The sequence below is a fragment of the Gigantopelta aegis genome, chromosome 8 (genome assembly GCF_016097555.1).
Source record: "Gigantopelta aegis isolate Gae_Host chromosome 8, Gae_host_genome, whole genome shotgun sequence".
NCBI lineage: Eukaryota > Metazoa > Mollusca > Gastropoda > Neomphalida > Peltospiridae > Gigantopelta > Gigantopelta aegis.
Genome location: NC_054706.1, coordinates 79,659,436 through 79,670,605, shown reverse-complemented (window position 1 = coordinate 79,670,605; position 11,170 = coordinate 79,659,436). Strand labels below are relative to the sequence as shown.

Sequence of the window (11,170 nt, the reverse complement as noted above, 5' to 3'; positions counted from 1 at the left end):
TGTTGGATCCCTGCGTTGGGGGTGAATTTTACAAAAGTTATCAAACATTATAGAGAGATATAATTTTAACTGCAATTTATTTAACTTCTCCAAAGCTAATTCACCAAATCCAGGCACATTTTGTGGGAATCTTCCTTGACACATAGAGAAACACATCAGTCATTCTGAATACCCAGGGACCAAAGGTGTGGTGCCCAAAAGAAGAAACTTAAGCTTTATATGTTTTATTAAATCTTAATCTTTACAAAATACAAGTTTGCGGGTGTGCAATTATTTCCCGCCGTACACCTTTTCTACGGGGTGAGCGGAAACTCAGTGATTCATATGCTGAGAACGTGCGTTATGCTCTACAAGCGTCAGGGAACTAAGTCGTATTTCGCAGGACTGTGCAACCTCGTGACGACAAACTGATAAACGAGTGAACCAGAAGTCTTTCTTCAAGTTGGCACAATGAACGCGATGATAAGAGGTGCAATTATCGTAACTGTCTGTGTATTTTGTGAATGCACTGGTAAGTACAGACATTTTCAACATTATTATTTGTCACCGTCATATTTGTTTTTGATGTGTGTTATGTTGCTTTTGTTGTTGATAGTGTGTTGTTTGTTCGTGAGGTTTTTTTGTTGTTGTTTGGTGCTTTTATATTATTTATTTTATTATTATTATTATATTCGGGGTGGTGGTGGTAGTGGTGCTCTTTGATTTGAGGGGTTTTTTGTAATGGTTTTTGTTTTTTGTTGGGTGGGTTTTTTTTGTTGGGTTTGTTGGGGGGTTGGGGGGTGAGTGATGGTTGTTTATTGCAGTAATAGTATTAATAGCAGCAACAGTAGTAGTAGTAGTAGTAGTAGTAGTAGTAGTAGTAGTATCCGCAGCAGCAACAGCAACAACAGTAGTAGTAGTAGTAGTAGTAGTAGTAGTAATAGTAATATTAGTAGTAGTAATAGTAATAGTAGTAATAGTAATAGTAGTAGTGGTAGTGGTAGTAGTGGTAATAGTAGTAGTAGTAGTAGTGTCAGCAACAGCAACAGCGACAACATTAAACCGCGCTCTCTCATAGATGGTTGACCTAATTATTGACCCAACAAAGTATTATATGACAATATATACATTTGATTTGTACCTAAAAGTACTTTATTGAACCATCTACATAACCACCATATCACACTTATTATTGATATTTTATAAAAATAATTGAATTATGGGTATGGTCCATAATTCTGAGAAAAATAACGGCTATTTGGAGAGCAGAAGTGTGACGTATTATTTTGAGTCACGTGACGGGCATTCCCGAATAACTGCAGTGTCAAAACGAGTTACCAAGCTCGTGTAACGAGAACGCTTGACCGTCCTATGCGACGTAGGGTAAATAGAAAAACAACAACAATGAAAATAAGTTATAAAAAAAAAATGTACTGAATGATAATAAGCTTATACATTAATTTATTTTAGTAACAGAAGCATGTTAAACGTCGACAATTTTTTAGTTAGGCCTTTACATCTATAGATACATTTATCGTTCGTCGTACGCGAAAAACTCTAAACATCTGGATCACGAACACCTTCATTTTCCACCTTGTCAGATTAATTATTATGCAAAATATGCCATAACAGCTGACTTGGGATAGGAATTTTTACATTTTTAAAGAATACGCTGAACTAGACGATGTTTATATACGATGTGACTATATATATACGAAGGCCGTGTATATAGCCTCCGCTAACGAGGGCTGGCTATATTCACAGCAAAAAATGTATATTGGCGGTAAATAAGTATTTGATTAATCCATATTACCGAACCATCTCGAACAGGAGGAATACATACTAAGTATTGTACGAACAGAGCGTTTTCTGAACAGGGGAGGGGGAAGGGGAATACATGAATTTAGCGGACCTTTTTGTGTACGTTTTCCATAGACATATGAATAGCGTGATATTGCCCGTACAGTACTAGCAAAATAAATAATAATTAAAAAACATTAATATTAATAATAATACACAATTATTATTATTATTATTATTATTATTATTAGCCTACTACTACCTTTTTGGGGTGGAGGGGGCGGTGTTTTATCTGGGGGAGTTTTGGCTATAAAAATGCAAGATTAACGTGCGTGCACACATGCACATACGACAGGCTGAACTTGTCTCTGCAAGTAGAACTGGATTCAACTGGGTTAAGTAATATTTCAATCTAATTAAATCATGCCAGATTGGTAATAATTAAGCCAACCTTTGGACGACAAAACATGCGACAGTACACTGGGTTTTTTTTTACGCTATACATTAAACCGAATGACCACTTTGTGAACCAGTCAAAATAATTTAATAATAATAATAATAATAATAATAATAATAAATGGTGAGTTATGAAATTAATAATATATTTTTTAGTATTTGCCATGTATATAGCCGGCCCCCATTTGTCAAGTCTCTATACACGGCGGTCGTTTATATAAAATTCAAAAATACATTATACGGTTGTTGTATATATAGCCTCATCACTACGAGTCTGTTTTGTCGTAATTTTAAAAATTATAAACATGAAGAGTTCTAACTTTTAAAAATGAAGCGTGTCATGGAATTCCCTCGATCGTAGTTCAATTAAAATGTTTTGGATCACACAGTAACTAGGTTTGGTATTCCAAATGAATGTAATTTCCATTCACAATCCATGTTTACAGAAATACGGCCAACTAAATCCGTGATTGAGCGCCTTTAGTAGTAGTAATGGTAGTAGTAGTAGTAGTAGTAGTAGTGCTAGCACAGCAGACATGCAACTGATATATCTCTTCTTTTAGTTTGCTCTACATTATTTCGTTATATATTGTTTCACTGCCATGTTAACTGTCTGTTAGAGATTATTATATGAGCTTGTGTGTCGTACTGGTTTTACGAAACGAGTGTCAAGATTATTGTATTACTCGAGCGAGAGCGAGGGTGATACATGAATCCTGACACGTTTCGTAAAATCGGTACGATTCACACGCGAGTGTAATAATTTCTTTATTATCCACATTATCCAAAATATTATTTTTATGAATAACAAGCTAGGTCCATATCAAAACGTTTCAAACGTAACTAAAAGGAGACGACGATACGACGTTATTTCCCGACATTACGTCATTTTTTATAAGCCTTTACACTGGGGAAGTCGCTTCACAAAATTACGTCATTCTTTGTGCACGTGAAAACATTATGACACACGTGGGTCATACTGGTTATATTTCCCTGAATATCTTGAACTACGTGGATAATAAACACCACGAATGACGTAATTTTGTGAAACGTCATAACTTAATGTGGCTTCCTCAGAAACGCGTCGCATGTTAAAAAAAAGAGCTGGTTTCCTTAAAATCACGGGACGTCAGCGATCATCGCAGACTGGCGCAAACCGGCAGACCAAAGAAACATTTTATGGGAACCCAATCACACACAGGCGGTCGTCGCCGGTCTACATCGAACATGAGACGGATCTGACCGATACAGACCATATTGCGACTGTGTTCCGATAAATATCTTTGAGCTGCATCAATCTGTATCAATCTAGTGAATCTTTTATTATTATGATTAATTTAAGTACAAAGGTTTAAGTAATGTTTAGAATTTAACGGCAAACGAATCTGTATATATATATATATATATATATATATATATATATATATATATATATATATATATATATATATGACAACAACATCAATGTTTTGGGTTAAATGGCCCTTTAGTGGCTGATAATAATTTCCTCTTTTTTTTTGCACTGTAACAATATAATTAAAATACAATATAACAATACATACATTATGCATATATAAATCTCAGGACACACAATACATAATATTCCATCATTTAAATGATATATTTAACATGGCATATAAATACAGAAAAAAAGAAAGAAATGTTTTATTTAACGACGCATTCAACACATTTTATTTACGGTTATATGGCGACAGACATATGGTTAAAGACCACACATATTTTGAGACTGGGATCCGAATCCAGTACCTACCAGCCTGTTGACCGATGGCCTAACCACGACGCCACCGAGGCCGTTAACTAGTTAATGACGTCGGATATCTGCTTTATCCTGTGAAGGTAAGAATGGGAAATTTCGGCCTGAACAGGATAAAGCAGATATCCGACGTAAGTAACTAGTTACCGGTATTCGTTTTATCCTGCAGACCTTAAAAATTAAGGGAAAAAGCTATTATTTCTGTTATTTCTGCCACATTGTACGATGACCTAGAGGTCAAATGAGCAATTTTGTAATGTAGCTATGCGTGTGACGTCATGAGTGACGTCAAAAGTCATAATCTGCTAGTATATGTTTATGACTTTGCTTTAATCGGTCATCATAATCTGTCAATAGAAACAGTGGTTGTAGGATAAAAGTAATTAATACATAATACATAATATGTCTTATGATTACCAGACATAGTTATAATACACAATATACATTATCACTCGTGTGTCCAAATAAATGATTTAACATATGAATCCATTATAATGAATCACAATACACAAGATAGACAATCATGTGAAATACACAAATATGTCCTGAAATAAGAATTATATTATAAAAATACATTATACAAATACATTACATACCAAGTATGTGACACCAGGGTTTAATGGAACTGGTCGACACTTAAAGAATTGACATACCTGTATAACAGAATTACAGTAATAAATAACCACGCAGACAGGTTATGTTTCATAATATATAATACAATACAACAATCTCTAAAGTATCCATCACCACAAACATACACTAGCACACTTTGCATCCACACTAAATTATGTTTATCACATATTTAGATTTAGATTAATCAAATTACTGAATTAACAAGAATTAATATTACACTGTACAGGTTATAAAGTTATGCATCTCGGCTATTTGGGCTGTCTGTCCAGGGAAGTGGGTTAGTGGTTAGTGAGAGATAAGTCGGTGTAGTGGTCTTACTCCTATCCATTAAACCGATGGCTTAACCACTATATCACTGTGACCGGTATACTACAAGAGCACGTTATACTGTTACATGGGAACTCTGTGCAAACGGAAAGGCGTTGTGTCTGTTTTTATTATAATAGTACATGAGATACTAACTAAGGAACGATTTTTTAGCACTAGTAATGGTTTTCGTTGTGTTTTTAAATATTACTAACGTACCGATAAACACTTTTAAAAAATGGTTGTGAAATCGTCACAATGTAAACACTAGAATACATAGCCATGTGCAAACAAAAAACATATTGGATTTCTTATACCATTGGAAACAACGTATTGCTGAGCTTATTATATATTTCAGAACAGAAAGCATTCCCTACCACCACCCCTCCTAACCCCCCTACCACTCTTGGCCCTCCCACAACAATGCCAGAATGTACAGAATGGGAATCGAAAGAAGAGGACTGTCGAGGATACACGTGTGAAAACGGACGCTGGTTGTCATATGGGATCTTTCAAAGTGAACACTGTTGTAAGATGCTGTCCGTGCCAAACCCAATGTGCGAGGGACTCTTCCCAGGTAATATGCATATACACTCTGTTTATAAATTGGTGTTTGTTTTTTGCGGTTTGTTTTGTCTTTGCTTTATTTGTTTTGGTATTCTTTGTTTGTCACTGTTGACCGGTATTAAAGAGCCGTTATACTGTCTCTGTGTCAAACAAAACGTTGAATATTATTTAGTGCGATATTTTTATTTTTATTTTTTGCTTGATTGTGCATTTGTTTGTGGTAAGTGTTCAAGTAAACTGGTATATGTATCTAATCAATCTAGTTAATCGGTATTTATCTTGGTAGAGCCTCGACAAATACCGATTAACATAGACTCGGTTGATATTGTCCATATTAAAAAATATTCGTGACGAATCCTCTATATATTATATATTCTGTATATTATATTACATTACATTACATTACATTACATTATATAGTAAATAGATGTAATACAATTTGCAATTTTCCACCTTTAAACCGTTTGTAAAACAAAATACTTTTCGTGTTTTATTTCAGATCTTTACACAACGACTGGACCTCCTCCAACCACGGGACCTCCTCCAACCACCGGAACCCTCCAACCACTGGACCTCCTCCAACCACTGGACCTCCACCAACCACTGGACCTCCACCAACCACTGGACCTCCTCCAACCACAATTCTACCTACCACGTTGGGCCCACCCACAACAACGCCTGAATGTATAGAAGGGCAATCCAAGGCACAAGACTGCTTTTCATTTTATTGTTATAACGGACACTGGCAGCACTTTGAGTTCATTAGAAGCGAACACTGTTGCAAGACACACCCCAATCCACACCCTGTGTGTTACATAATGTTCCCAGGTAAATAATGGATTTTCAGTAGCATAATACATTATTTTTATTCCTAATATATGATATTGACGATACCGAAACACAGGAGGGTAATAATCTCTTTATGATATAATCTCAAACTTAACACAACGTGTTTTTGTAAACTGTACACGCAACTTTAATTCCAATCCGCCATTACTAGATATTCACATGACGTAAGAATATGTGGCGTGGTGTCTTTTTGAATGGAAATGACGTCAAACTCGAATGACGTCATTTTGGATGTTCTTACATCAAAATGAACTAGTGCATAACGTGTTTTTGTTTTTTTAACGCTGGACAGCTTCCAGTGTAAAATTGCTATTGAAATGTTTTTATTTGATGACTTATGAATGCATACGTCAATTATGGAGTGTCACCCTAGTAAGTTTGCTTAAATGTCAATAAACCAAGAGCCGTGACCTCGATTAATTTACATCAAATTTTTAAAGTTATCAAATTCTTAAAGTATGTACCATATAAACGACGTCATCAGATATGACGTTTCCTGACGACGTAATTTTTATGTCTATCGAAGAATGAACAAACTCCTGTTGCTATGTCTTGACCAATGGGATGACGTTATGTTGTAATGAATGTAATGGAAATTTAATTTTATATATATATATATATATATATATATATATATATATATATATTACTCTTTAGGATATTACATTTGCATTATTAGTCCCCTACTGGTCCAAATAGAGCAGAGTATAGGTTTTGTAACCGTCATGTCTGTCTGTCTGTCCGTCCGTCCGTCTCATATATAGTTTTGCGGACGTTTGTCCCACAATGCCTCAAGATATTGACCTGAAATTCTGTGGTTTGTTGGACTGGGTAGGGAACATGTATTGCTTTAACAGTTTCGTTAAAATACCTGCTAATTTATTGTTGCATTGAATACTACAAACGACGTAGTGACTAATTTACTAAAAATATAGAATAATTCCGATCTGGTAATGCAATAAAAAAAAGACTTGCTGCCACCATCAGATGTTTCGTATGCGAGCTTTGTGAACTAGCCCCCTGGATTCATATAATATAACATAACTTTAACCTTAATACCAACCCAAACCTAATCCTAACAAATATTTTATTTTTTATTTTATTTATTTCATTGTTAGGGTTGACCACCCTGTTTACAAATATTTTATAAGTTGTTAGAGGGGTAAAATATGGACAACCTGCCGTGTTTAATTGTTTTGGGGTTTGTTTTGTTTGTTTGTTGCTGTGGTTTTCGAAAATACACATATCTAATTTAATGCTCAGGGTTAGTCATCAGAAATATAGACAGGTCATACTGTGCTGAAATGATTAAATTATCATCATCATCATCATCATCGTTTTTTTGTGGGGTTTTTTGTGTGTGTGTGTGGGGTTTTGTTTGGGGGGGGGGGATTGTTATTGTGGGTTTTTCATATTACCGTTACTGTTACTGTTTACTGCTACTACTACATGTACCACTTCTACCACTATCACCACCACCACAACCATTACTACTAACTACTACTGCTACTATTACTACTTACTTCTACTGCTGCTGCTATTACTACTTACTACTGCTGCTGCTGCTACTACTACTTACTGCTGCTACTACCACAACTACTACCACTACTGCTGCTACTATTTACTGTTACTACAACTACTACTACTACCTCTACTACTACCTACTGTTGTTACCGCTACTACTACTACTGCTGCTACTACCACTACTGCTGCTACTACATAGTGTTACTGCCACTACTACTGCTGCTGCTACTGCTATTACTTATTGTTGCTACCACTACTGCTTCTACTACTTATTGTTACTACTACTACTACCACAACTACTACTACTACTACTACCGCTACTGTTGCTGCTGCTACTACTTACTGTTACTACCACTACTACCACTACTACTGCTGCTACTACTTACTGTTACTACCACTACTACTATTACTACCACCACTACTGATGCTGCTACTAATTACTACCACTACCACTACTACCACTACCGCCGTTTCTGCTTCTGCTTATTCATCTACATCTTCTTTTTATTTTAGAATTGGGGCCTGGACCATCGTGGCTTGGTTAAGCAACACAATATTTACATTGGGAAGAATTAAACCTGGCTTGTCAGCAACTCTATACAGAATATTAACAGGGATCGATTAATAAAACCGCCAATTACTGTCAATGTTTCGTTTGTTCTGTTTTCAAGTCAAATATCCGCATATGATCTTAGTTATGGCAATCATAAAAACAAAAACAAACGTAGCCCGGTGGAAAGGCGCTTGCATGATGCACGGTCGATCTAGGATCGATCCTCGTCGGTGGGCCAGTTGGGCTATTTCTCGTTCCAGCCAGTGCACCACGACTGGTACATCAAATGTCATGGTCTGTGCTATCCTGTCTGTGGAATCGTGCATATAAAAGATCTCTTGCTACTAATGAAAAGAAATATAGCGGGTTTTCTCTAAGACTACATATCAAAATTACCGAATGTTTGACATCCAATAGTTGATGATTCATAAATCAAAATGTTCTAGTGGTGTCATTAAACAATTTGTTTTTAATAAAATGCATAATTCCATATAAGCGTGGTACCCCACTTTTCATATGAAAGTGTTTGTTTTTTGCACAGCGTGGCGTTAAAAACAACAACAATGTCTTACCAACCCGGCGTGAAATGCCCCGGACGCGAAAAATTTATTCCTGTGCTCTTCACGCAGCGTGCATTTCTTTTCGTTCACCCAATGGGATTCACATTTTTGACGACAGGTCATTGTGATTGGTGAACAGACAGCGCTATCTTCCTGCATTTACCGTCATGATGAAAATGGTTTATCGGAGCCCTAATATAAACGCCTAGCCCGAGTACTCTGACTGTAAGAGAGCTAGACGGACATTTGAACATAAATACGCTCTCATTACAGTCGGAGACCAACCTATGTATATTTTTGGCAATTCCTGACTACCAAACGGTAGGCAAAGATTTCCGCTCTAATACCACAACAATCCTATGTTTGACGTCAAATACCTTTACATCGATAATTTTCGAGTTATACCAGACCCTAATTGAAGGGTATTGACGAGCTCACACAGAGTTGTCCAAAAAGACGGTTCAACTTGAAGTTGCCAAAGTTTGGACGGAAATGAAGAAGCAACCAGAGGATCACACACCTCTGCTTTCACCCGAATCCCGAGAATCTCCTTGGGGAAAAAATATAAATACAATATTAAAATGTCTGGTGTATTAAAGCATTTCAGTTTGATTCATAATTGTTTTGGGTTTTACATATTTACCTCTAAAAACCTACATTGTATATTGTTGTCATGGCAAGGCACGTTTAAGAGAAAACAAAATTTTGTTACGTAATACTGTTCAATACACCCCCACCCCTTGTAACACCACATAACCTTTGGACTTACACCCCTACCCCCTAAGTGTTACGTAATATTTGAATGCCCCAAATAAATAAATAAATAAATAAAACAAAAAACACTACAAATACTGGGTATTTTGTTGGAAAGGCAACAATTTGGGGAAATTCATCATTCGGTTAAAGGCATACTGTCACGGATTTAAGGACCTTATTTCTCTAAAAGTGGATAATAAATAAAAATTACATTAATTGTTGGAAACCAAATCGCATCACCTTAACTGAAACATGATGGAGTGAAATTATGTCATCCCTCTCGGCAATTTTAATTTTTGAATTATGGACCATTGCCATAATTCAATTATTTTTACAAAATGTAATTAATAAATAGAGTGTGCTGGTTATGAAGATGGTTGAATAAAGTACATTTAGGAACAAATCAAATTATTTTTGTTCAGGTAATACTTCGTTAAACCATTAAATAGACAAGTTGTATTAGGTACCGCTTTCGATGAAGGGGTGGGGTGGGGTGGGGCGGAACCGGACCCCTCCGCTGCAGGTTGAGGATCTGCCCTGGAAGCAACCGCCATCATCGCTGTTAACGTCCCCTGTAACATGGCCGGCAGCAACAATATCAGCGCGTCCGCTACTGAGTCGGCTATGGAAGACGCCATAGATCCCGCCGGTGTAGAGTCAGTCTTCTTGTATCTGGTTGACATCTTCAAGTAGACCGCAAACTCCTCTGAAGAGCAGGGCACTCGACATGAGGGACACAGCTCACGTGGATCGTCTCTAGACAAAATCTTCCTGAAACGAGTACAATATATTTATCGAGGAGCACTACATCAAACATAATAACAATTTCTACAAAGAGAAATAATATGAAATCATTAACACAAAACCGGTAAAATGTTCGAAGCTGGGCGAAATCGCTGTATATCGCCGTAAGGCCCCTGCTAGTTGAAGCTGGGCGAAATCGCCGTAGTTTTGTCCGGACTTAGGCTACTTTGGGGTGTATGTACATAGTGTATGTAAATTGAAGGGACTGTCGCTATTTCTGCTTAATAAATGTTCTAAACAATTAAGCTTGAAATGGTACACAAAACGTCGGCGATCTCGCCCAACCTTGCTGATATGGAGTAAACTGAACAAAAGCAATGACAGAAAAAACAAAAGCTTGGGAATAAAGAACAGTATCAAACCCAAAACATTAATTAAATATTATTATAATAACCAATTTATTGTAATAAACAGTGACATTCCCGTCTGCTTATATGTATATAGAGTACGGCGATTTCGCCCAGCAGTATATGGAATTTACGGCGAGATCGACCAGTGGCGAAATCGCCGGACTCCAAATGTTCGCCATCTTTGCAAATGGCGACCACGCAACGTTAACCGGCAAACAACAATTTTGGTAGAAAGCACACTGAAAACAAGTGTTTACGC

The 11,170-nt window shown here is 36.5% G+C and overlaps 2 protein-coding genes across 2 annotated transcripts; one reads left to right on the top strand and one right to left on the bottom strand.

The window, feature by feature from the left end:
* Positions 1 to 367: 367 nt before the first annotated feature.
* Positions 368 to 8,535, top strand: LOC121379909. Its single transcript, XM_041508581.1, has 4 exons — positions 368 to 511; positions 5,307 to 5,525; positions 6,015 to 6,343; positions 8,402 to 8,535. Exons 1-3 carry the CDS (start codon positions 451 to 453, stop codon positions 6,203 to 6,205), a joined length of 471 nt encoding a protein of 156 aa, XP_041364515.1. The 5' UTR covers positions 368 to 450; the 3' UTR covers positions 6,206 to 6,343; positions 8,402 to 8,535.
* A 416-nt stretch (positions 8,536 to 8,951) lies between these two features.
* LOC121379910 lies at positions 8,952 to 10,665 on the bottom strand. The gene is made up of 2 exons (XM_041508582.1): positions 10,225 to 10,665; positions 8,952 to 9,551 (listed from the first exon to the last, which is right to left on the bottom strand). The coding sequence occupies exons 1-2, from the start codon at positions 10,438 to 10,440 to the stop codon at positions 9,381 to 9,383; spliced, it is 387 nt and encodes a 128-aa protein (XP_041364516.1). The 5' UTR covers positions 10,441 to 10,665; the 3' UTR covers positions 8,952 to 9,380.
* Between the last annotated feature and the right edge of the window lie 505 nt (positions 10,666 to 11,170).